Source organism: Leuciscus leuciscus (genome assembly GCF_965113295.1).
Source record: "Leuciscus leuciscus genome assembly, chromosome: 16".
Taxonomy (NCBI): Eukaryota; Metazoa; Chordata; class Actinopteri; order Cypriniformes; family Leuciscidae; genus Leuciscus; species Leuciscus leuciscus.
The window spans coordinates 32,342,852-32,370,714 of NC_138740.1; the positions used below are offsets into that span (position 1 = coordinate 32,342,852).

The window sequence follows — 27,863 nt, forward strand, 5'->3', positions numbered from 1 at the left end:
CCGTAATTATCCTGAACATGTCGATAAAAATAAAATGTATATTCTTTATGTTGCAAAAAATGATTTATTTTCTTTATTTTTTACATGCTTTCTTGAGATTCGAAAGCTATTTAGTTCAATAAGATTGGTACTGGCCATCACTGACCCATATCGGTCGACCACTTTCACTTCCTCAAATCTCCTATTCACGTTTCTGCAAAGGCCAGAAAACATTTCCTTAAACAAAATCCTAGTCATGTTCTTAAACACTGAAAGCAAATGTTTTGCACCGGATGCACCATATGGTAAAGCCTTATTCTGGTATCTTGTTCCTCTATGTCCTCAAGTCTGCAGAGAGGGTATTAGTCATCAATTGCCAAATGTCCGTGCCAAGTATGTTTGTGTGTGAGCGTGTGTGTCTGTTTTAAGAGTCCTCTGTACTAATAGAGGTTAATGTGAGTGACCAGATGACCAGCTGTCCCTCTCCAGAATGAAGGACAAGCTTCTCTCCTCTTCTCTAAAACAAATTCCACTCACACAGCTGCTAACTAACACACAGAGGATAGAAGTGCACATACACTAAAGAGCGTGCATGACATATGACGTAAACGGACATGAAACACTCTGGTCCTGCTGTAGGAGAGCAGAGGACCGGGAGACAGACATCACAAGCCTCTTTAAAAGCTGATAGTGATGACTTGGGAAGACTTGGTGAAGAACGTACTGAAAGGATCTTAAGACAAACCCTTGATGAATCCCAATCCACATTCTAAAGAAGGACAGATGCTACTGCTCACATATAACAAATATGCTTCACTTTGTAAAAGTGTCTGTATATAAAGGCCTGGTTACGGCTAAAACATTTTTTTTTTTTTTAAATAATCAAATCCAAAATGTAAAAACATCCAATCTACTCCACTTTCAAGTTTGCAGTCTTTTAATCCAGCTAAGAGTTCACCAAACTTGAATTTTAGCTAAACTTCGCATGAGCTTGTGTTTCTGGTCTCCGGCATTCGTACGCGTTTGATCCAAGTCAATGGAACGAAAAGTGTAGTGTGAACGTCTCTTATCACTAAACACACACACACACAAAAAAATCTATCTATAATAAGCCTACTGATATGGCTGATTGTTATTGCTTTGGTTTGGCTAGCTAAAAAACAAAAGTGAGAATAGCTGCGATTCATTCGGTCTCTGTTTAGTAGCAGAGAGGACAGCATGTTTTCTTTCTGTAATCTAGAGGAGGACAGGAACAGAGTTCTGTTTTTCAAGCTCATTTAGAAACTGCTCTCCTGGATTCCCAGCATTCTCCAGCTTCGGCTCTAGACAGAAGCAGTGCTGCCCCCTGCTGCCAAACTGAACAACTGCAACCCACAAACACCCACAATCCACTGAAGAACTGGGTCAATTAGCTCTACCACACCAGCAAGGTACAATTAACCACAGAAAGTGCAGAACTTTGTGCATACATGTTAATAATGACCTCTACAAGAAAAGTATACTATTAAAAAGGCGTCAAAGTTGGAAAAAGAGACCATATATTTCTCGTTACTTGGTAAAAGTGTATGAACAAGTATGTAATTAACATCTAAACTGCATTACAACAATGTTTAAAACCGGAAAAAAAACAGAGCCATTGTTAAAGTTTGTTAACTGAAACTTTCTTAATGGAAACTCACATTGATCATCTCATTCATATGTTTGTTAGTGTAAAAGTGTCTAAAGGTTTGTAGAGGAAGGATAAAGGAGTTTTTTCCCCAGTATGTCTGTTAAGAAACAGCCGTGTGATTGATGACACGCTCTCATTTGCCCGATTGCGTATTCTAAATGAAATATAGGCCTTTTCCACAGACCTGCAGGCATTGATTTCCACTCAGCCTGTGTGCTGTGTGTCCTTGTGAGGAAGATTTTAATGCTTCTCAAGGTGCTTTCATATTTGCTCATATTTTATAATTAAATTACCCTACATCAGACCGACCCAAAGTACAGACCAAACGTCACTTTGTTTGTGTGCATATATGAGACAGAGACAAATAAGTTCGTCCGTGTGTCAGCAAGATGGCTGTGTGTGTGTGTGTGTGTGTGTGTGTGTGTGTGTGTGTGTTTGTGCGTGTAAGAAAGTTTTGGCTGCTATAGTCCTTTACAAAGTCAGATTCAGATTGTTTTATTTCCTTTACAAAGTCAGAAAGACGTCCTATAGTAATTACTCTGAAAACTGTTAATCTCTGTAAATGTTCGAGAAATACAAGCATCCCTATGCCTAACTATAACTATAACTGCATTTTAAGAGAAAGAAACATAACTGACTGATGTGTAACTGACACATAAACCACTTTTCCTTTTTATGACATTCCCAAAAGTAGGTTTTGTCAGTTTTATGCAACTTTTATGCATTTTTTCTGCAGAAATGTCCTGAAATTATATCTAGATAAAACATAAACACACAAATTCAAGTCCTGGAGAGCGGAGAAATCTATTAAACTCATATAAAATACTTTACATAAAATACTTGGGCATATTAAGCATTATTTGTAAGAAACAAGACATTTTCTTTACCTGTGTATGTTCTCTTGATTGGATGGAATCACACCGAGGTTGGCGGCAGACACCACATTTCTGTTTACTGATTGGCTGGAGATGTTCTCTGGCGTTGTGGTAATTGTTGCCGTTGACTCGTTCATGCCCACCAGTTTACCTGAGCACACAAATAATCATTAGTTTTAGACTTTGAGTAATCTAGGCTCTACAGAGGTATTCAGGTAACAGTTGAAAAAGTCAGCAATTCGTATCATTTTTATTATTATTTTTGTTCTGGGAGCCCAAGTTAGACTCTAAACTGCAAGAGCCATAATTATGTAAGTTTCTTGCATATATTTGTTGAATATAACAGCAGGGGCTTGTTTATGAAGTTAAGAGATGAAAAATTAAGCCTTGAATGGAATAGTTTAAAGAAATTCTTCAGTTTACTCCAAACCTGTATGACCTTCTTTAATGAAAAACAGCAAATGTGATTGTCCATACACACACACACACTCAAACTCAAAAGTTTAGGGTCAGAAGTATTTTTTTTTTTATAAGTCCCTTATGCTCACCAATCAAAAATATAGTAAAGCAGTAATATTGTGAAATATTATTTATTTACAGCTATTACTAGTTCATTTCAGTTCAGTTTATTTATAAAGCACTATTAAAACAACAGAGCGTTGACCAAAGTGCTGTACAATAATACAATTATTCCTAATAAAAGTACTCCAGTCTTCAGAAATCATTCTAATATGCTGATTTTCTACTTTTATTTTTGTACAGTTGTGTTACTTATTTTTGAGGAACACGTTTCTTTTTCAGGATTCTTTGATGAAGAGAAAGTTCAAAAGAACAGCATTTATTTGAAATAGAAATCTTTTATAACATTATAATGTATTTACTGTCACTTTTGATCGATTTAACGCATCCTTGATGACCAAAAGTATTAAAATCACATAAGTAAAAAATGTCTGAATTATATGACGACTATCCCTTTTAAAATCTTAAAACTTAAATCAATCTTAAACTAAAGTGATCACTTCCAGAAAAAGCTTTTAGGAAACTCACACTTCGGATTTATAGAAAGAAACATCTAGCATGCATACATGTGCATTATTTCATATTTAACATAACTAGCACAGAACGAAAGGTGCGGGGTTAAAATAATCTCGGCCTTCGGTAAGAGCATGCGATATTTGGACCACTAGACTTGATTAAGACTAACACGAGCGGAGAAACACGGCGACCTTGCAGGACATTAGCCGGAGATGGCGTGAATAAGCCTCGTCGAGCGGTAACAAGCACATAAAAGCAGAACGCCGTTGCTTCTCCAAGGAAACGTGTGCGGACAATACAGCTTAATGCATCCAAACTGGACTAAATGAAAATGTTGTGTTTCACTTAAAAAAACACAGACAGACAGGGTGCTTTTCTTTCTGAAAGGCACAAACTACGAGCCACTTCAGCGTGGCTTTCAAACGGTGTGAATGCGAGAGAGCACAGTGATACGTGCAAACACACACACACACGTGCGCACTCGCTCGTTCAGGGGGCAAGGTTTTTGAGAGTGCTCATTTAAAGTCTTAAATCTGTCCATTAGGCTCTATTGTAGAGAAAATGTGGAGTAAATGAATATAGCGTGGCTTATGCTAAAAGCCTTTGCCACAGCACCCAATTAAGAATAAATGATTGGCTATAAAAAGCATCTTACTTCCTGTTCCTCGTCTGTAAATAGTGAGGCGGGAAGCACTCTCTTCTCTCATTAAAATGTGCGCGCACGCGTGTCGTCCTGAGTGAAGGTATAGGCGGCTCTCTAAAAAGACAAGGCAGGAATCCATTGAGCGTAAATGAAAAATCAAACCCGCCGCTTCTTTCGGAGAGCGTCTGCTTCATTATGTCGGCCTAATGTTGGGCCGTAAAGCGGAGAGAGGTATTCGAACGGGCCAGGTGTGTGTGTTCCCGAAAGGCATCCGAACAAACCAGATGCATGCTAAACCAAGCTTTTCTTCTCTTGGCATCCATTTATTTGGTTTTCCCATGCCTGTGTTTGGTTTTATTAGCTGGAACGGTTTGTTGCCCTTAGGAAGGAGGAACAAATTTGATCAGGAGAAGTTTAAAGTTAATTTCTGCACCACTAACATAACTAAAAAAGCTAAAAGTAATGACTGTTTTCAAACAGGTCTCCCAGTAGCTAGTCTGTCATTGGTCAGACAAACAAACACCCCAAATTTACATGATCGGTTGAGACACTCGCTGCATCCTAAATCGCCATACTATATAGTAGGAGAAAAACACTGTAAAAAAGAGAAGTATTTCAGAATTTAAAGTTTTTATAAAACAGTAAAGGAAAGGCGTGCTTCTGATGGACACTTTACTATGCTTAGAGGAGTTGTGAATGGCAGCAACAAAACTGACAATGACTATGATGGATGTATCATAGTACACACATTCATACTATAAAGAACGGTTACAAAGTAATTACTTTTTTCAAAAGAAGTACATACTCAGAGTATGCGAATTTGGAGGCAGCCATTGTAAGCAGGCAGAAAAAAGCATTTTAAAATTGAGAAAATTACTCAGGACTTGAAACAGTTAAAAGGACTGATTTAATAAATAAACGCATTCACATCAATTAGTTCACCGCAAAATAGTTTCTCCAGGTTCCTGCGGAGAACGGGTCACGTGTCAGGCCTAGATCTCCGTGGACATCTTCAGCGGAGATGCTCGCGGTGTACATGTTAAGTATATGTGTGTCAGATTTGGCTGTCTGAGCTTTCTGCATCAGCGGTTATATTCAGAGGGACAGTTCGAAGAGCGGGGACAGTATTACATGAGAGATTGTGTGTGTGTGTGTTTAAATAACCAGATTTATATGTAAAGAGCTGCTTTATTTGAGTTTTTCAGCAGTGCACGCCTGTCACCAGCACTCAGCCAGTTCATCAACTAAACACTGCACACACTCAAAGTGGTGTGTGAGGGTCTCTGCTTTTCCCAACATGTTTGGGCCAAGCCGCTCTGGAGCGCATTTGTGTGTGAATATGGGAACGGATCACATGCATATGAGTTTTTTTTTTTAAGACATACTGTTTAGGCTTGGCAAAATCTTGATTTTTTTATGATATATTCACAATTATTTAAATAAATTAACATCATGACTTTTCCAATGACTTCATGCTTCTTTTTTTTTTTTTGCCCATTAAGTTTTCAATGTTAAGAAAAGATGTTTTAATATAGTCTCTTATCGTCGTTTGTAAGGTCAATGCAACAGAATCAATGAATCAAATGATCGGTTAAGTGAATTGGTTCAAAACTCTGATTCAAACATTTGTTTGTATCATAGCTCACAACTCTGGCCCTCAATGTTTATTACTATATGCATAAAAACAATAACATTCTTCTTTTTGTTCACTGAGTGAAAAACAGCGTTATCTAGATTTTGATTTTGAAACTTTAATTCCAGTTGGGTGTAATGGCCGTTTGGTGGAAATATTATGATTCTTCATGCTAGAAAAATAGAAGACGCCGAGGAAATATCACCCTAAGCATGGGCTTAAAATGGCGTTTATATATTGAGTATCACCCAGCCCTGAGTAGTATGTTCTTGAGGTGTTTGAGAGTGGTCCGTAGATGTTTCTAAGAGACAGTGCTGTATTTTTGAGGTGTTTAAGTGTTATTTGTAGGTTTTTACAGCAGCAGTGTTGTGTTTTGTAAGTGCTAAGAGGTGTTTGTATTACCCTGCTCTTTGGTGAAGTCTGCTTCACTCATTGTGATGGGCAGCAGCAGCTCTCCTACCGCAGGCTGGATGGACACGCTGAATTCATCTTCTTTAGTACTGAAGGAGGAGAGAACAGAACCATCAGGTCACTACACACCTGTCCATCTTTTCCCATGTTTCCCTTCTATATATATATATACACATAATACTGTTCAAAAGTGTGTGCTCAGTAAAAGAGTTTTGGAAATGAATTCTCTGCTAGGATGCATTAAATTTATCAAAAGTGACAGTATAAACTTTTAAAGTGTTACAAAGAAATTATATTTCAAATAAATGCTGACTATTGAAAATAAAATCCTGAAAAAAAATAGCAGGATTGTTTTCCAGAGAAAAGAGAAGAAGAGAAAAGTTATATTAAACTGTAATATACATTTAGTGCTGTCAATCGATTAAAATGTTTTAATGAATCACACTTTACATTGAAGTTTTTAATATATTTTTATATTGTAATAATTTCACATTTAAATCACCAAATTAATGTAGAAACAACATACCGTTATTTTAAATATTTGATCTAACTGGTAGGATATATACAGGAAATCAATAAAGTTATCAAACAATTCACAATCTTCACTACATAAATGATAAATTAAAAATAGATAAATCTATTAAAACTTAAAGCTTTTGTTCTTTGATTATCCTTAAATGACAGACATCACAGCAGCAGGTTTATTAGCCTGCTGTCACTTTAAGATCTGACGTACAAGACACATCAGGGCTCCAGACTGCGACCGATTGGTTGCATTTTGCGACTATTTTTCCTGCCGGTGCGACCAAAATTGTATTTAGGTCGCGCTGACGCGACCACAACATTGCCGAGCAGCGAATGCAAACAAAATAAAAGCGGAACGAAAATGAGCTACTCATTTATGCTTCACAGACCGTTTATTAGTTCGGACCAATAACAGACAGCGCAGCGCCCCGAACTTGCCAGTCACGGGCCGATCTCGATCACGAGACACTGTTACTAAGCAGATCCAGACTCTGGAGATCCAGTGAAGAAATCCATTGAATTCGCCTCAGAATTAATAACATCATCACTGCGAGATCCAGTGAGAAACATTCCGATTCGGCGCAGAGTTCTCTGTTATAAACCAAAGATATCAGATCAAACAGCGCTGACGTGGAAACCAGGAGAAACACTTATAGAAGGCTTTCAGTCCACAATTCAGCAACATTCACCATGGATTTAGGCTAATGTAGTAACTATAACCATAACTATGGTATTCTGACAGAAAAAGTCAAATGCTTACAAGTACTACACATCTTTTTCCAGCACTTCAAAACTATAATATCATAAATGTTATTTTTAATGTGATGACCAACACATATATTGTTCATCCTTCAAAGATTGTCCTAAAACTAAAAATGTTAAGATGTAGGAAAACTCTTATTTAAACAATAATTTTTTTAAAATAAAATAAATAAATAAAATAAAAATCAATTACCATTGTAAACAGTAGGATGCTTATTGGCTATTTTCACTCCCTAACATCATCAATTTTTTCACTCGTTTTGCTTTTTAATTAATATTAAGACATATGAATGATAATAAAGTTAATTTCATCTACAGCCTAAATTAAGCTTAGTGCTTTATTGTCAGCCACAGTGCTACCAGATATTATTTGTAGAACTCAGTGGCTCCGGTGCTGCTGCCCTCAAATGTCTGAAGCCCTGTTAACTTAAAATAAAACTGGATATTGTAATATCTGTACGTTTAGTCTATTTATTATTAGAGAATTTGTCAGTATTACAGTTATTTTGGGGGAAATATTAATAATTGCATTGCAAGCTGATTTAAGGTGTGCCCCTATATTTTCTGCTTGCGCTGCTAAAATTCAGTCAGGGGCAAAAGCGCTCCTAGTAAAAAAAGTTAGTCTGGAGCCCTGCACATCCAATGTCCTCACAACTCTGAAGTTCTTTTTTTGCGTCTTATTCTTCATGCTAGAAAAATAGAAGACGCCGAAGAATGGTTGAATGGTTTAATAGTTCTTGAATGAATGATAGCGTGATCATTTAATGTAGCGCTAGCTAAAGGATGAAGGAAAAAAACGGATGCTGCGTTAAATAATACTCACTCACTCACTCACTCACTCACTCAGATTTCATCTTAACTAAGGAATTGATGTGATAAATCAGTAAAACATTTTAGGTAAGTTATAATAGTTGTTTACGCTTTTTTAAAGAAGTAACAACATTTTACATCCATGAGGAGAGACTAAAACCCAATCTATTTTGTTTTCGGTCCCCCCTCTCATCCCAAAAGAGTAAAAGAATAAACTTATTGATTGTCAGGTTTGCCAATTTACTTTGTAAGGAGTCAATTAGCTGAGAAACAGAACTGTTATTACCATCCCACTGGATCAATCATCACTGATCCACAGATGGAGAGAGTCGAAAGACAGATAGAAAGAAGGAGGGAGAGGGGAGAATGAAAGGCATTTCTATTTTCATATTCGTACTGATTAGCATCCTCACTGTCTGTGGCCTATTGAAGGAAAGAAGACTGTCAGGTACTCCGATAAAGACTGAAATCTGACATTAAAGTCCCATCATGAAGAGCAGCAGGCTGGGAAATAGGAAGCCAATAAAGAGTGAATCCAGGAGTGGGAGAACAGGGTCACCACGGAGATCAGGTGATGAGGGGAAACAGGCTAGAAAAAGATTTAGAGTCCAAATAAGCGGGCTAGGGATCAACGTGCAAAGTAAATCCAGGTATTTCTTTCTAATATGGCATAATCTCTTGACGTATCGGTTATAGAGAGCGGCCGAATCCCTCCTTAAACCGACTCCATGAGCTCGGCTTTTGTCTAGGGCCACAGACATGCGTGCGGGCCTGACCTGTGCCCACTCGTCTCCATGTCATTGAACTCACATTGGCTCCATTAGCACACATAATCTACCGGTCTCTTGCTCGCTCTCTCTCTCCGGCTCGGCTGTTTATGGTGATGTTATTCACGCCTGGCTATTTCACTGTATCGATCACAAAAGCCTCCGGCGTAATCGAAAAAAGAAAAAACAATTACAAGCTTTGTGGGGAAGTGTAATCACTCCAAATTAGATTATTAAAAAAATGTAATGCATATTATTACCATTCACACAATTCGGTAATAATTTATTTTTTTAAAACGTATTGAAAAGGGGAACAATTAATTTTGTCTTATTTTGCCCTGTGTAAGGATAATGAACAGCAGTAATTTAATCTGTATAATGACATGCTAGCGCCATCATATTGTGCACGCATTGTGAGTGTCCATTAATGCTTTTGCTGAATGCTGTTTTTTTAGGAAAGCAAACACCATCATGCCTCATTCTCAGGCGTGTCAGAGCTACCTGATCTAAAGGGTTTTAGTTCCACTAAAGCAGATTGACTCAAGGCAGAGGCAGATTTAATGATTCTGGTTCCTCTTAACGATGTATATGATTTGCTGTATAGAGTATGAGGCATATATGCAGTATGCAGTGAACTCTTACCATAGCTGGAAGTGTGCAGCCTGTGTGGAGTCATTGAAGTCCACACCCATGGACACTGTTACTGACGCCTGCGGCTCCAAACGCTCTGAAGAGGGAGAGAAACACCCAAAATCAAAAACAAAATCAAAAACATAAGAAAAGCAATGTTTACATATCAAGGAAAGAAGGAAGGAAGGAAGGAAGGAAGGAGGGCTGCACAATATATACAAATTATTGAAATATCGCAAATGTATATATCACAATATGCATATCGCAACAGCTTGCAATAACTGGGGTCATGAACAAAAGACAAAAAGAAAATCACTCACTGCTCTTGGCTGAATAACTTTTGTAGCTTTAATAAGAATCGGTATATATTTAATTCATACAGTGAAGACTAAGCAGTGTTTTATTTTTTACATTTGATTATTCAGTTTCTGTTGTTAAATAAACCTAATGTACGCTTACCTGAAACCCTAAACCCTGTGGTTTACACTGATGTTAAAATAACACTTCTTAGTAAAACACTGCTGTTCACTTTCAGAAGGTGTAGAGATGTTTTCTTGTCACAAAAAGAATGTGAAACACATGTAGGTTATATCATTTTAAATATATTACGTTTATTTTACACACTTTAAGCATTTTCGTATCGCATATCGAACATCGCATTATTTAATGAGTTATTGCATTTTTCTTCAATATTGTGCAGCCTTAGAAGGAAAGAAGGAAGGAAGGAAGGAAGGAAGGAAGGAAGGAAGGAAGGAAGGAAGGAAGGAAGGAAGGAAGGAAGGAAGGAAGGAAGGAAGGAAGGAAGGAAGGAAGGAAGGAAAGAAGGAAGGAAGGAAGAAAGGAAAGGAAAGGAAAGGAAGGAAGGGAAAGGAAAGAAAGGAAGGAATGGAAATGAAGGAAGGAAGGAAGGAAGGAAGGGGAAGGAAGGAAGGAAGGAAAAGGAAGGAAGGGAAAGGAAGGAAGGAAAGGAAAGGAAAGGAAAGGAAAGGAAAGGAAAGGAAAGGAAAGGAAAGGAAAGGAAAGGAAAGGAAAGGAAAGGAAAGGAAAGGAAAGGAAAGGAAAGGAAAGGAAGGACATATCTGCTCCTCTGCCCAGAGTTGGTGTAGAGTTGAATTTGAAAGTGAAGCACAGTATAGAAAGAAGCTTCATCTCTTCTCCTCCTTTCACAGCCATGAAATTAATCTTTGTGATGCTTTACCAACACAAGCATGATTCAATTTATGTCATAAAACCCAAACCTGTCCTGTGAATGACCAAGAACTGTTTTGTGAGAGAGAAAGAAACATCGGGAATGTGAGTGTGTTTGGTTCTGATGATAGGATTCTGCTAATCGATACACAGGCTGAAATCATATCAGCTGGATTAATACGGGCTGAAGGAGGGAGAAGGGGAACATGTGAACGTGTGTGTACTGGAGAAATCTGTTAACATTTACCAAACACATAAGACACAACTGGATGGCTTTCCTGAATTCTATCAAATTTAGATGGTTTGTAATTAGCTGAACTGATTTAAAGTTTACATGACAATCTCAGGGGGAAAAAAAGATTAAACTAAAGGGTGAAAAGAAGGCAAAGTCCCCCAAGGGAAAGAGAAGGAAAAAAACAGAAATTAATAATAATACACAACCAATGTAAAAATAAATAAATAAAAATACCCAATGTAAAAACAACTATAATTCAAATATATAAACACATATAATAATAATAATAATAATAATATAGTTCAAAATATTATAATAACATCTATAATAAAAATGTATAAATAACTATTATCAACTATAATTCAAATAAATAAATATACAATGTTAATAAAATGCAGTATATAATTTATAATAAGTAAATAAATAAATAAATAAATTCCCAAAGTAAAAAACGGCTATAATTAAAAAAATAAATAAATGACAATATTAATACTCAATGAGAATATCCTATGTAAAAACAACAACGATGGAAGGATGGATGGATGATTGGAGGGATAGAGGGATGGAGGGATGATTGGAGGAATAGAGGGATGAATGGATGATTGGAGGGATAGAGGGATGGATGGATGATTGGAGGGATAGAGGGATGATTGGAGGGATAGAGGGATGGATGATTGGAGGGATAGAGGGATCGAGGGATGATTGGAGGGATAGAGGGATGGATGGATGATTGGAGGGATGATTGGAGGGATAGAGGGATGGAGGGATGATTGGAGGGATGGATGGATGATTGGAGGGATGGATGGATGATTGGAGGGATAGAGAGATGATTGGAGGGATAGAGAGATGATTGGAGGGATGGATGGATGATTGGAGGGATAGAGGGATAGAGGGATGGAGGGATGATTGGAATAATTCAAATAAAGAAATATACAATGTTAATAAAATGTAGTATATAATTTATAATAAGTAAATAAATAAATAAATAAATTCCCAAAGTAAAAAACAACTATAATTTAAAAAATAAATAAATGACAATATTAATACTTAATGAGAATATCCTATGTAAAAACAACAACGATGGAAGGATGGATGGATGATTGGAGGGATAGAGGGATGGAGGGATGATTGGAGGGATAGAGGGATGAATGGATGGATGATTGGAGGGATAGAGGGATCGAGGGATGATTGGAGGGATAGAGGGATGAATGGATGGATGATTGGAGGGATAGAGGGATCGAGGGATGATTGGAGGGATAGAGGGATGGAGGGATGATTGGAGGGATGGATGGATGATTGGAGGGATGGAGGGATGATTGGAGGGGTGGATGGATGATTGGAGGGATAGAGGGATGGATGGATGATTGGAGGGATGGATGGATAATTGGAGGAATAGGATGGAGGGATGATTGGAGGAATAGGATGGAGGGATGGATGATTGGAGGGATAGAGGGATGGATGGATAATTGGAGGGATAGAGGGATGGATGGATGATTGGAGGGATGGATAGATAATTGGAGGAATAGGATGGAGGGATGATTGGAGGAATAGGATGGAGGGATGGATGATTGGAGGGATAGAGGGATGGATGGATAATTGGAGGGATAGAGGGATGGATGGATGATTGGAGGGAGGAAAAGTAGTAGTAGTTGCAGAATAGGCATTGATATGCAAACGGGGCTGTTTATGCTTTAATGTGATCATATTTGATCATGATTATGTTTTAATGTGATCAATTTCAGAACGATTTATACTTCAAACTCTTATTTCAAACAAAAGCAAGAAAGTCAAATTTTCCACGCTATGAATGCCATGCTATTCCTTTGCGTTACACGGCGTGTTAAGCTCACCGATAGCGCTGAAGCGGTGGATGTTTTGTCCGCTGGAACTCTTCTCAGAGATGTGGATGTTCTCGAGGGCTTGCTCACTGTTGTTGCTCAGTGTCAGCTGCAGGGACACCATGCTGTTGCCATAGATACAGGGCTGGCGGGTGAAGCGGTACTGGGCGGAGAGACCTTTACCAGTCATCCTGTGGAGCAGCTCATGGGAGGTTTCCGGCACAAACACGGGAGAACTCGCCTGCGTACATGCCCAGGATATTAGAAATGGAAAGAACAATATGTGTCAAAAAGAAATTTGGTCATTATGATCAGCAGCAGTGACTTCTGGATAATTTGTGGTACTAAATAAGTAATAATAAAGACTATACTGTGGTCTTAAACAGGTTGATCTAATTATTTAAAGATGACGTAATTCTGACCAATGAAAGATGAAAGAAGTGTTTGTGAAAACCTGTATGAAAGTCATTATTTTTGCAATTGATCAAAAACCTTAAGCATGCCCCCTAAGTTAATAACTAATGATCTTTGCGACGGAAGTGAATCAATCAAACTAACACAATAACTTTATTCTAGAGCTGCTATAAAGCCAAAACACTTTACTTTAAATTTCCTATTATCAATGTAAAGCTGCTTTGGAACAATCTACATTGTTAAAAGCGCTATATAAATGAAGATGACTTGACTTAAAATGTCAATGTTCACATTCATAACATCTTTATACACACGGAGCGACATGGGAAAAAAAAGAGGAGGTACAGTATATACATTCATTCTCTTGCACACATACAAATTGAGCCCATTTCTTATTAAATTACCTTAAGTCACGTTTTAACTTTTGCTCAACTATATTAGAATCAGGTACTGTCTGTTATAAAAAAATATTTTTCCAAATCAATAAAACTGTATTATTTTTTTTTAAATAGTACAATGGAAATAAACTAAAAATGTGTAATGAAAAATTGGCTCCTTTCATATTGTGATTCCTCAAGGCTCTGTTTGCGGACCGGTAATGTTTTCACCGCTTTAAACATCTTCTGCTCACCAAGGCTGCATTTATTTGATTACAAATATATGAATATTGTAAAAACAGTAATATTGTGAAATATCATTACAATTTAAAATAATAGTTTTCTATTTGAATATATTTTCAAATTCAATTTATTCCTGAGATGCAAAGCTGAATTTTTTTTCATTTCATTTCATTTCATTTCATTTCATTTCATTTCATTTATTTATTCATTTATTTATTTATTTAGCACATTTAATGCAACAGCTGTTGCCAAAAGTGCTTCACAATCACTAAAAAACACAAAAATAAGAGTACAGAGAAGAAGAAAACGCACAGAACATAGACGAGATAATGTTTAAACACCCATCATGAAGATGCCCAGGAAGTCTTTAAAATATTTGCTTTTAACATGGCCTTAAATTTCGGTAGTGACTTTACTGACCTTACATAAAGAGGGAGATCATACCAAAGCATCACTACTTCAGTCTTCAGTGTCACATGATCCTTCAGAAATCATTCTAATATGATGATTTACAGCTCAAGAAACATTTCTTACTTTTTTTTAATAAATGTTGAAAACTGCTTAATATTTTTGTGGAGACTTTCTTTGATGAAAGAGTTCAAAAGTATTTATTTGAAATAGAAATCTTTGTAACATTTCAAATGTTTTTACTGTCATTTTTATCAATTTAATGCATCTTTGCTGAATAAAAGTTTACTTACTTAAAAGCTTACTGACATCACATATTACCACTATTATCCACTCTCAGCAATAACATAAAAAGAATCATCCGCAATTGTTTCAGCAAAAAAAGTCTCTATTAGTGCATCCCTTGTCACAAACATTCACACATTACTACAATAGTTTGATTTAAAAAGAAAAATCTGTAATGGCCCAAAGAAAAGAAAGGCCAATCGTCATGCCTGAATTGCGTCCTGTGACACCGGCTGCCATCGATATGACGAGTGTGGAAAGACCACTGACGTCTCAATGCATTACTCCTGACTCTCTGGATTCTCTCTACCTCGTGTGACAGCAGAACAGATTGGCGGCTGATGGCAGTTTTCTGGCTCTACACAGCACTCCTGAACACCTGGACAGGGATGACATTTCTGCCTGCAATTTATTTATTGGCTGCGGCTCGGTCTTCAACACCAGCAATCCCTCTGAGCTATGGATTCCATTTGCAACCCAATACTGGAGTTCTCTCATAGAGTGATGCCGGATGTTATAAAAGCTAAAAAAAAAAAGTGCAATGGAAATAAACAAAAAATGTGTAATGAACAATTGCATCCTTTCAGGTTCTGATTCCTGAAGTGCCTCAAGGCTCTGTTCGCGGACCGGTAATGTTTTCACCACTTTAAAAATTTTAACATTAAGACACACCAACACCAGGACCAAATAAAACATATATATTTGTTCTGATTTTGCAGAGAAAGAAATCTACAAAATTCTGGAAAGATGATTAAATATGGTCAAATGTGTAAAATACTAAAATATTTAAATAAATAAAATACTACTATTTACTCATATTAACAGCTGAAAATGTTATAAAATATTGTAGTTTGATAAAATACATAAAATATTATTATTAAATAATATTAAAAACAGATAAATAATTGATAAAACAAATTTTTTTATATAACATTGATATTAATATGACAAAATATTATATTTTGATTCATGATGTTAAAGTTTTAATAGGACAATAATATTACATTATTTTAATTTATTTTATTTTTTATTATTTTAATTATTAGTATTTATATTGTTTATTTTGATATACATTTAAATACCTATTAATGAACCTTTTATTTAATATACAATTATTTAACAAAATAATTGCAGAGCTTCTGTACGGGCCTGCCCATCACCTACAATCACCATGACGGATGGCGCAACTGAAACTAGACAAACCAAAATAAAATTGCTTTGAAAACCTGACAGTACGAATGAGTTGGTTTATCTGAAATAGCGTTACTTGAGCACGTGAAGTTGAAAGCACCTTTAGACGTGCCATATCCTTTTGTAAGCTTCCTACCAAAACGCACACGCATTCACACAACATAAATTTACAGCCGTGCTTTTGGAGTTGTCAAGCGGGTCTGTGTTGATAAAAGTAGCCATAATGTTTACAGCGTCAGATTTACCACACAGAAATACTTGGGTTGTGTTGTGTCCACCATTTCATGATAACCGCTCCTGTCAGTGTCCTCAAGGACTGGACGAGCCAATATACAACACATCGCTTATGATCACCAATATAACACACACGTCCTATAAAGTGGTCAACTCCGCTGGGCGGTGGAAGAGTAAATAACCGAAAGAAGAGAGTAACCTTGACCGCACCGTCTCGCACACACACGCGCGCGCACACACACACACACACACTCGGACATGTCTCCTGTGTGAAGGGGAGCTTGATTGAGGGGCTCTATTATGGATGAGCTTAAAGGAAACCTCAGTGATGGATGACAACTCGCTCTAGTCACCTTCACATATCCCAGCATCCTCTCTGTCCAGCTGCCGCCCGATTCTGCTGACAGATGCAAAACACATCCGCCAGCCGGGATAAAGAGGGAGAGAGAGAGAAAGAAAAGCAGAGGAGGGAAAAGAAGGATAAACGGAGGACAGGGGGACATTCAGCAGAGAGAATTAAAAATCTATTTTCTATTGCTGTTTGAAATCTAATTCATTTGTTTATGAGACTGTCTGCAAGAGAAAAATGTCATTTGGTGAAATGGCGAGGTGTGAGTGCAAGCATTGATCCTGTCGAATGTTAAAAGTCACAGTGATTAATATCGAAGGCTGTAAAATAAACGTAAAGGAATACGAGTGAGTTTCATTTGTGTAGCAAAACTCAGAATGGCAACACGTACAAAGCGTCTAACGTTGTGTTTTGCACCATTGCTTTGGCAAAGCATCGGTCAATCTATTAAACTAAATTGTGTGCGATATGGCACACAAATGGCTACAATTTAATTAAGCATATAGTTTGTTCATTTACAACAAAGCAGCTCATGATCCAGTGTTTTAAGCATCTCAGAGTGGCTTGCATCACAGAAAATGCTCAATCTCTGCATGTGCTTAAAGGTTCATCATATAAAGCGATCGGGTCTCTTCAGAAAATTTGGACTGAAGCGCTCAATTCATATGGATTAGTGTTGCGATCTCTTTGTAGCGTCAAAGTGTTAGTTGTGTAGCCGTCTATGGAGGGTCAGAATGAAAGCTCTCAGATTTCATCAAAAAACATCTTCATTTGTGTTCCGAAGATGAAAGAAAGTCTTTCGGTTTGGAACGACATGAGGGCGAGTAAATGATGACAGAATTTTCATTTTTGGGTGAACTATCCCTTTGAGGTCCATTTGGGAAATGCAACATGCAGAAGGTTTATTTTCTCATGCACATAATAAAAAAAATTAATTGTGGACAGGTGATTACAGCATTCCACAGGTTTGTAAAGAGAAACGTTTCTCTGCAGATATGCGCCAAAATAAAAGCTTGAGGGTTTAACTCGAGTAAAGAAATTAAGACTTAAGTACTGTAATTGTACTTGTGCCTCCCCAAACGGACGAGGCGTTTATACTTGACGCTAGAGCTTTAATTCTCTGCCCGAGCCCGGACTCGACCCGCCACTGTCCTCGGGCCGGGTCGGGTCGGGCCCTTGATAAAGCACGTCACGTGTCGTGCGCAGCGTCTCGTCCACTCGCACTCGCAGTCTCGCACGCGTGACGCATCACACCTGCTGTGGTGCTGTAGGCTATTCTGTTGCTATTCTAAGTTGCTATTCTAAGTGCGACATGGATCTTGAAGAAGCAAAGAAAAAAATTTAAACAGGAGAATTAACTTTGAGCAAGTTTGGAGGAAAATCGGAGGTATGGACACATTTTAAACTAGTCGTGGGGAGTGACAACATAATGTGTTGGCTTTGACATTTCATTAAGTTTCGTGAACATTTTTATTAAACATGGACCTTTATGTCCATTAAAAATACTTTTTATGCTATTGTATGCTCCTTTTTTAAATGTAAGCAACTAATTTAGACGTGCAAACTGGGTGCCGGTGTGGTGAGAAGTTCGAGCTCGGACAGATTCGGCTCGAAGTCGTCCATCTTAGGATGCGGAGCCGCGCGCGGTTACAAAATCTGCCATGCACACCGCCAGGCGAAATGGGCCCTTGCGCACCCAACGCGCGCGACCGCCCACACCGCGATGACGTCATTTTTGCCGCACGCACCTTCGCGCTCGTGCAGACGCGTCCAGTATAAACCTAGCTTAAGACTATCACAACTAAAAAAAGAGGTCAGTGAAATGATAGCATCATAATATAAAAGAGATACTATTACAGTTTTTGTTCATATTTTGAATTAGTTTTTATTTTTATATTTTCAGTTTCATTTTAATTTGAGTTTTGTTGTGTGTGTGTGTGTGTTTTTTTTGTTTTTTTTTAGATGTCTACATAGTTTTTATTTATTTAAGTTTCAGTTATTTAAGTACATAGTTAAAACTATTGAAAATGAGAGATGATGACTTGGCAACAAGCTGAAATATTTTTATTTTTATTTTATTTCATTTCAAGTAAAGAAAGTTTTTATGGTTTTAATTATAGTTTTAGTAAACTAATAACCCTGTATTGAGTCTTTAAAGTCTAGTCAATGTCCATGCAAAGACTTTTTTTTTTTTTTACTCCGTTAAATATGGTCACTGAAAAGGGGTTGGAACTCTTCATTTTGCTTTCAAAGTGCACCAGATTGATGCATTTATCTTTAAATATCCAAATTTAAAAAACAACTCCATGGGACCATGTCCATAGACCCCCCTAGAAAATCAGAGCTCCACCAAACCAAAGTCTCACAAAATCCTGAGGAAAATACTGAAATGACACAAAATCAAATCAAAACTGTCCTACTGCGCAAGAAAAACGCTAAAATGTGTAAGCACATGTGATTGACAGCACGAGTCTCCACGTGCGTTTCTACCTTGCTGCTGAGTCATAATGAGGACGGCACTGAGCGTGCTCCGAGAAGAACAGGGTCACCGCGGCAACGCCGGCCGGCTGATGGGCACCAAATGAACAAATTATGACGCGGCCCCCGGATTGTGATGGGGTCAAACGCCCCCCCAGCCCGCGCTCGCCCTCGTTCGCCCCCCGCTCGCCCTACACTGACAGTTCAATTTCCCTCCAACGCCCCGCATTCGGCCCCCATTCGCCCTGCGCTAATTATGAATGAAAAGTTATCAGCCGGCTCCCCCGGCGCGAGCTTAAACAGTATTTCAGAGCAGATCCGCATGTCAAAATGTTATTAGAAACGGGAGGAGCCGAGGCAGATAGTTCGCACACTGACCCCGGATCGGCTAAATACCGCCGCTAACCATCCCAGAATGCATCGGAGTGTCTCTCTATTTCACACACCGTTATTTCATCCGTACCCGTGCCTGCCGAAGTCACACACACCCACACGCGGTGGTGTCATATGAATATATTTTCATACATCTGCATGCACGCGGCTAAGAAAGACCAGCTGTGTGACGTGACACACCATAATAAATGACCACGTTTGAATGCATGTATGTGCGAGCGAGAGAGATGAGGTTTATCCACCGTGACTAAGATTATAGCGGCCTGTAATGTATTTATGCATAGCATTGACTTTAAATAAGCCCTTTCTCTTTCTCTCAATCTCACCCTTTATTTCAGCTCTGATTAGCCTGCCCGCCGAGGCTCGTGGGTAGTATTCTAATGACCTGTGCCTAACAGCTTCTAGCTGCGCGGCGGCCCGGTCCTGACGAGCCTGTCAATCAAAGCACCCGCCCAACGCGGTGATACAGGTCGCCGGGGCAACCCTGCAGTGATGGACAGGAGGAGAATAGGAATTCTGTCAGATGGAAGTTTAAAAGTTTTCTTTCAAGGATCTCAAGGATCGTGCGTTATCAGCAATCATAGTTTGACCACAGTGCTGTCAGTGTTCGCAGTTTAATAGTATGCTCGTATACTGAAAGTAATATTTTACTATGACCTTTGTATGCTTTTTTGGTGCATTTTTGACATTCAGAATTTTCTAATAAAATGAGAACATTAATAATATCAGAAAAAAGGACAGGAAATTGGGGAACATTGTATTATATGATACAATATCATTTAAAGTCAGAAATTGGGATGTACACAAAACTATAAATTAGTTTGAATGAAATTAATAGAAAATGTAAGATCTTTTGAAAACAGAAAATATGCATTAACAACCCTTCGCTAAGCCCTGCCTTAAAATCATAACTGACTGATCCTACCCATACTGTTGCTACTGTATCATTTTCTCCACAAGCTTTTTGTTTTTTCTCTAATGAGGATCTGCATGTTCAGATAGTTTTAAACACATATTATTTTTGCTTAACAGTAAAAAGCATTAGTCTCGATTCTAATTCAGTCTTAACAGTTTATAAATCACTCCACTGCATAATTTCTTGCAATCTCTCTATTATTTCCAGCCAGCGCCGGCGGTATGGGGGGGCATTAGGGGGCAATGCCCCCCCAAATGTCTTTTATGCCCCCCCCAAATTGAATTATGATATAATTTACAAAATAATATCAGTTTAATTTACATTTTAGTGAGAAATAATAAAAATATGTCTACAAACTGCTCATTAGCTGAAAATATAATAAAGCTTAGCCAACATAAAACCACAGTGAGGAAACCCCCCTGCCGCCCCCCCAATCACTTGCACGTTAATACATGAATGAAATGACTTTCAGTTGGCGCAATATTCCTGGCTGCATTCAAAACAAAGCAAACAGATGAAAACTGTCCAAAAATGGACATTAGAAAATGGTTCAAAACCACAGTTTCTCCTTCCACGTCGATTATCGATTCTGCTGACCCCATACAACAAGAAAACGACAACAGCCCGGCTTACATTTGTGACTCCGTGGCCGGCGGCGGCGGCGTGGCCGCTAACATCGCAGCTTCGCAAGCTAGCACCTGTAGTTCAACTTGCATTCGAGAAGGACTTGACAAAAAAGTGTTGTGGTGAATGGAAGGACGCTGTTCTCAGGAAGTTCCAATCAGCTCACAAGCGGCGTCTTCAGCTCTTCTAACTGCAAGTTAAATTTAAAGTTTCATGCTGGCCGGTTGTTAGTGTATTTATCTAACTGGCATTATGTACTGTCAAAGTTCACTATATTGTGTTGTCACGTTATGTTGTGATGATGAGACTAATAATAGTTTAGTAGGCCTATTTAGTTCAGTTTTGCGCTGTCCATTGTCCTGAAATGTCACTCCCGCCGTGGAGAAACAGCTGTTTTAGCCTATATTTTCTTGTAAATGGAAATTGTAGAATAATCTCTGTGTATGTTGTGTATGTTGTGGGTGTTTTTAATTTGTTTTTGTAACTAATTTGAAGGTAACTAACGTTACATGATGCTTTTTTAATAGTAGGCTACTGTGAACGCTTATGTTAGAGCAAAGCAGAATAAAGATGTGTAGCTTTTTTTCTCTCTTCCGCCAGTGAGATAGCAGTTAAACTTCTATCCTGACCTGTCAGTGAGAGACTGTGAGCATGTTCGTTAGCTTTGTTTATAATAAAGCTGTGGTCAGAGTCGGTCTTGTAATTTTTTTGTATAGGCCTATTTAACCCTTATTTAATCAAATTTCTTAAGAGTTGCACGTCTTGCAACAATGTGTAATGGTTTATGTGTTTATTGTATGGGCTGCATCACTTCATGGTAATAGCTAACAGAAAAGGCAGTAGCAATAATAAATATAGGATATCTGATATCCGAAAAAAAGTCCCCATACCTAGTGCCCACCCATTGAAAATAAATGCCCCCCTGCTGAGCGCAGTCTGAAGCCGGCTCTGTTTCCAGCCAAAGTAAAAATAGCAATTTTTAAAGTATAAACATTTTAAAAAACATTTTAAAATATATTCAAATAATAAACAGTTATTTTAAATACTAATAAGATTTTATTAAGTAGTTTGTATAACTGTTGTTCCCTCAGACAAGCATTCCATAGGAATGATTTGGAGATTTCCAGGAACAGTGTAATTTTCAGTAAAACATTCCCTTAAAGAGCTTAAAATTGGATATTTGATATTAAAATTGCAATTGAGGTTGTAGCTGACCGGTATTGTAGCAAGCCATAATGTGTCTGAAATGCCAGTTACTCATTAGCATTTATTCAATTTTATTTTTAAATAAGTGCCGACGTGTTTACGATGTAAAAAAAACATTAAATTCTCCTTTCAACACAAAATATCACTATGTGTATGTATGCATAGAGTAAGTGATGTCTTTCTGAACGTATGAAAGTGTAAAACAACACAAAGTATTACAAACAATAAGATCAAGGTCCAGATCCCACTAAGAATCTTTGGGTTGAAATATGACAGCAGTGCTGGTCTATAAACACGCGTAGAGAGTGTGTGTGTTATTGTCAGGAGGTGTCTGTGGGCCGCAGGGATATTACAGTTCATGTGTCAATCCTAAAAGAGAAAGACACAGATAGTATTTGAGAAAAAATGACCACACATGCTTCATTCATCTCTCAGTGACATCTCTCCCTCCCTCTCGCTCTCTTGACATCCCTCTCTCCCTGACACAGGGCTCTCGCGGGAGAGGAAGGAGCCTTCATACTGCAAAAGGTCAACAATCACATACGCTGACAACACACACACACACACACACACACACGCTGGACACACACTGGTGGAGAAGAAAGAGGGAAGGCAATGAAAAACCAATCTATAATACAACAGGACAAAGAAACAAAGAACATCCAAGACGGACACATATAAAAGACTGGAAAGGAAATGACAAAAAGGAAGAGGTATGTACAGTCAGTCGGTCATTAATGCAAAATAAACCCAAACAGAATGAATATACAGTTAAGCCGACGTCAAAGAACTAGCGGTGACGAAAGCCGACTGTGTTGTCGCATCGGCCAAAAAGCTGCGCTTGAACACACCAAAAGGACTAAAGACCACTGTCAATTAGCACATGTGTTTCTGCGCCTGCGTGCAAGTAAATATGTGTCTATATCAGCTTGTAGTCCATTTTTTGTCCTTCAAAAAGGGAAACTGAAACTAGGACTGCAGAAACCGTAAACAAAGCAGCGCTTGCTTAGCTTTTTGAATATCAATCAAGCTGTTCACTTCTTTCATTCCAGTCGGCTCATGTTATTATGAAAATATTTGTGTATTCAAATGCTCAGGGATGTACCAATCCCCCCCCAAAAAATCAGACGGCTTCCAACTAGAGCCAATTGGGCGGAACACACCGGAAAAACTAAGCCAAACGACGCTCAGAAACGGCCAGACGTCGGCTTGGTGTGTTCCAGCTTTTAAATATACACTTTAGCAGTCATTTAGATACTTATAACTCCATGACCAATCAAAATGAAGTACGCCAGAGATCCACAAAAAGTCAGAAAAAGGACAAACACACACACACACCTGTAAGGCTGATGCGCCAGGTGAGAGTGAGAGCCCCTGCAGGTCAGACAGAAGACTAGGAGACAGGATGGAGCTCTTGGGTGTGGTCACCGGCACGGGCGAGACTGCAAATACAAAAACAACAACATTAAAATCCATTTCGACGCCTCGCCATTTTTTTTTTTTTCATAAATCATTACTATGGGTCAACCTTTACATCTGTCTTTGGGTTTTGCAAAGAACTAATCAATGAAAAGTTAAATATGATGATCCAGAAGCAATCAGGCAAAGAGAACCCACGTCACACCCAGGGCAGACCCAAGTACAGTGAGAGACAGGGGAAGCGAAACCCCCTCGTTTTAACGCTGGCTTTCAGGACTACAACTGGAACAGCTCCTCCCTATCTCAACTCACTACTACAAATGTATGCTCCTTCCCGCCAGCTCACTCAGCTCAGCTCAGCTCAGCTCAGCTCAGCTCAGCTCAGCTCAGCTCAGCTCAGCTCAGCTCAGCTCAGCTCAGCTCAGCTCAGCTCAGCTCAACTCAACTCAACTCAACTCAACTCAACTCAACTCAACTCAACTCAACTCAACTCAACTCAACTCTCCAAAACTTTCACCCTCTCTGTTCCTCTCTGGTGGAATGAGCTGCCAAGTGTCTAGTCTAGCATTTGTCATTCAGTTATAGGCAATACTGTCTTAAATAGCCTGTGATAGTGTTGTCAAAAGACCCGGTACTTCGGTACCAAGTCGGTACTAATTTTTTTTTAAACGTCACGGTACCAGGTTTTCTCAAACCCGGTACTTGATGCGCGTGCATGCCCGAAGCGCGTGCAGTTGCGTCCTCTTCATAAAAGCGCTGATGGCGATCGGCGGTGCTGTTGCTGATGTGGTGCTGATGTTTTTGCGCGTGCAGATACGTTATTTCAAATGGCGCGCGGCAAGCGCGCTCATAATAGAAGCGGCGCGCTCGCTTTTCCATGTGCGTTCACGGATGGATAGCAACGACAGACGCCACGGGAGTACAAACGCTTGTGCGAACTGCGCTCTCCATGACGACGAGGAAGTGTGACATAGGCCTATTAATTGATTTCTAGCCCTTGCATTAGCTTTACTACTAGATATGGAGATGAGAAATAAAAAGCCGTCATTAATATCAGTCCGTCAGAAAAGCAGTTATAGTCTTATTCTTGGCTGGATAACTCTTAGCAGGTTTAAAAAGCCCTTTTAAAGTTAAATATGAATACAGTTTTGGATTAAATAAAAGTATAGTCAAGTCAAATAAAATATATTTTATCTCCTGTATAGTTTGGTAATGCTACAATAAGATACCATTCATTAACATCACTTAATGCGTTATCTAACATAACACATTGAGTGAACAATATATTTTTACAACATTAATTAATGTTTGTGAATGTTATTTAATACAAAACACTTGATTGGTCATGTTTGTTCACTTCATTCATTGTGCATTAAATAATGTTAACAGAAATAATGTTAACCCCCTGAGGTCTACGGTATCGCCGGCGATACCAGCTCGCTTTTTTTTTGTCAATGTAAAAGAAACTCATAAATACTCTGTTGACTTTGATTTTCCATAGGAGTTTCATACATCAATCGATTCTGTTAAATGTGTATTATTTTTGTGTATACTCACAATAAAAACAAAGTGTTGTGCTTTTTGCCAAATAAAGAAAAATAAACACGAAGCGAGTTCTGCCTTCTCTCTGCCAGTGAAGTCCATTCTGAAACGCGTCCGAAAATGAACAATAACTGAGCGAATACTCAGTCAAACAGGCATACAGACACACAGGCATGAAGCTTGAATTTTCTTCTTTTAAATGAAGTAATTTATATAAAAAACAAATATTCTAATCTTGTGAAATCTGTATTAAAAGAGAGCGATTCCAGTCGAGCTCATCTCATCTCATTACGTTATAATCGGCCCCGCCCACGGAGAGCGCGCGCTATTCAAACGCAAATGACTGAGACGATCCCATACAAACTGTGAACGCCCACATATCAGCTCGAGAAAACACATCAAGTTTATTCAGATAAGTGTAGTTGTCTACACTGTCTCGCAGCGCTGTGAGGAATAATAATAATGGAAAACTTACCTCAGAAGTGCTGGTATTTCGAGGAGCAACGGATGGAATAATGTAGTAAGTTTTTTTTTTTTCATTCTCAAGTAAATCGCGTTTCTGTGTGAATGAATGAACGAAAGAGATGCGCTGTTTACCACAACTCGCAAAAAGACGGTTTAAATTTGAATTGCGTTTCTGTGTGTGAATGAATGATCTGCTTTTAGCAAACTATTTAGCTATACTGAGTAAAATCGATTGAAATATGTTGAAATAAAATGTATTTGTATAAGCAACGTATTAAACTGCAAATTAACATTTATATTCCTTATAATAAAAACGAAAGACCTATTTTACAGACAAATGAAAGACAACATTTCGTTGATTAGTTTTGGATAGATTACACATTTTTACTGTAAAATATCTGCCACCTCAAATAAGCTTTTGTTTGCCAATTTTTGCTAATATGTTAAATATAGTATGTTTTGTCAATGTAGGCTATATTCGAAGTTTGAAATATGTATGATAAAATGTATACTTTAGTTTTTACAAAGAAAGATTACACTTCAATTGTTGTTGTAATTGTAACCTTTTTAATAAAAAAATATATATTTACAAGGTAGATGTAAACAAATTTTAAAAGGTAAATATAAGCATTTTCTTTAAATAATTTTTATTGTGTTTTATTATTGACAAATTTGGGGAGAGGATACATATTCCAAAACTGAAAATACAGTATGAGAATTAACTGCACAATTAATAGACATGTTTTCCTTGGATATTATACAATTTGCAAGCAAAATTTGTAAAAAAAAAAAAAATTGACATGCTTCCAACTGTGAACCAATTTGGTAGAATATATATATATATATATATATATATATATATATATATATATATATATATATATATATATATATATATATTGCTCTTGCATTCTTTCTTGTGGCTATAGGTGACACACCTGAATGAATGGCTCATTAGGTATGCGGGCCCCATTGTCTCCTGAGGTGTGAACCACTACATATGCATGATGCTGTTGAATGGTTGACGCCCCTTGCGCATATTGCCTTTACAAACAAAAAGTGTTTTACAAGATTTAAATCAATGTATTGTGTTATGTGAATGATAAGGGCAGGATGATTTTCACATCATTTTGAAGAAAAAATTCTAGGCAAAGACATCAATTAGTCAAAAGTCTTATTGACACGTATTTAGTATGTGTTTTGTGGCCTTATTTCAGAAACTTTAGTTTTTAGTTTTTTCAATAACCATGCATAAACATTATTCTCTCAAAAATACAAACATGTACATGCATGTTTGCTCACATATTATGGTAGCCCTGTTTGTGCTAAATAGAGTGTAATTATACCTTTGCCATTAATATGTTTATAAGCAACTGAAAAAAGCACAAATGTCAGGGCATGTCAGAACATCTCAAGGACCCCAAAAACCCCTCAGACCTCAGAGGGTTAACTTTTGATTTTAAAAATGTATTTTTAAATTAACCCCTAAAGGAGAATAATTGCGACAGTATATAACTATTGTAATTAACTATTTGTTAGGTCATTTTATCTAATGTTATCTAACAAATGGAATCTTATTGTAAAGTGTTTTTAATACTACAGTTTCCATCTTTGTGATATACATTTTAATATAATTATGTAAATTTAATCTAAATTAAGCTTTGGTACCGAAATTGGTACCGAGAACCGTGGATTTTCACTGGTATCGGTACCGAATACTGAAATTTTGGTACCGTGACAACACTAGCCTGTGAGGTTTAATTATGAGGTTATGTCGTGGATTTTTTTTTTTTTCATGTAATGAGAAAAAAAATTGGGTAATGAGATTTCGTAATTTTCTCGCTGCAATTCTCTGATTGGTGGAGACGTCCTTGCAGAATCATGGCTAATGTAATTTTTTCCCCAGGAATTCTGATGTTAAACATGATTATTTCAAAAATAAGTTGAAATAATCCAGGCTGATGTCTTCAACAAAACCATATAAAATCGATTAACAACCTCACAGCTCACAATAGGTCTGTCTTTAAAGGTTTGTAATTTATCATTAAAAATCTATTTCCCGATGGGGAAAATTAATCAGATTTTAACTTCTGGAACCTGTATGTAGACAGTAGGGTTTGGGAAATAACCATTCTATTACAAAACAACACAATGCCTCAATTTAAAGAACAAACTTACAGTCGTCCAGGTCAAGGAGAGACACTTCCTTCTTCTCAGCCAGCTGAACAAACACACAAGCATTAAAGTTAAAACATGGATGGCAGATGTTACACACATACATGTTAATATGCAGAAAAACTTCATATTCATAATTGTTTG

General features: G+C 37.7%; 1 protein-coding gene and 1 long non-coding RNA gene across 3 annotated transcripts in view; both read right to left on the reverse strand.

The window, feature by feature from the left end:
- The window catches only part of ap3b1a (adaptor related protein complex 3 subunit beta 1a), a 59,852-nt gene that overhangs the window by 5,948 nt on the left and 26,041 nt on the right, over positions 1-27,863 (reverse strand). For both annotated transcript variants that reach the window (XM_082141578.1, XM_082141577.1), the window contains exons 21-26: positions 27,723-27,765; positions 23,457-23,560; positions 13,013-13,241; positions 9,752-9,836; positions 6,237-6,334; positions 2,536-2,674 (exon numbers count right to left, since the gene is read on the reverse strand). In XM_082141578.1, coding sequence (XP_081997704.1) covers positions 2,536-2,674; positions 6,237-6,334; positions 9,752-9,836; positions 13,013-13,241; positions 23,457-23,560; positions 27,723-27,765 — 698 coding nt within the window. The remainder of the gene's footprint in view (positions 1-2,535; positions 2,675-6,236; positions 6,335-9,751; positions 9,837-13,012; positions 13,242-23,456; positions 23,561-27,722; positions 27,766-27,863) is intronic.
- Positions 23,568-27,703, reverse strand: LOC309478230. Its single transcript, XR_014198885.1, has 3 exons — positions 27,293-27,703; positions 24,034-24,142; positions 23,568-23,878 (listed from the first exon to the last, which is right to left on the reverse strand). It is a non-coding gene; the product is annotated as an uncharacterized lncRNA (long non-coding RNA).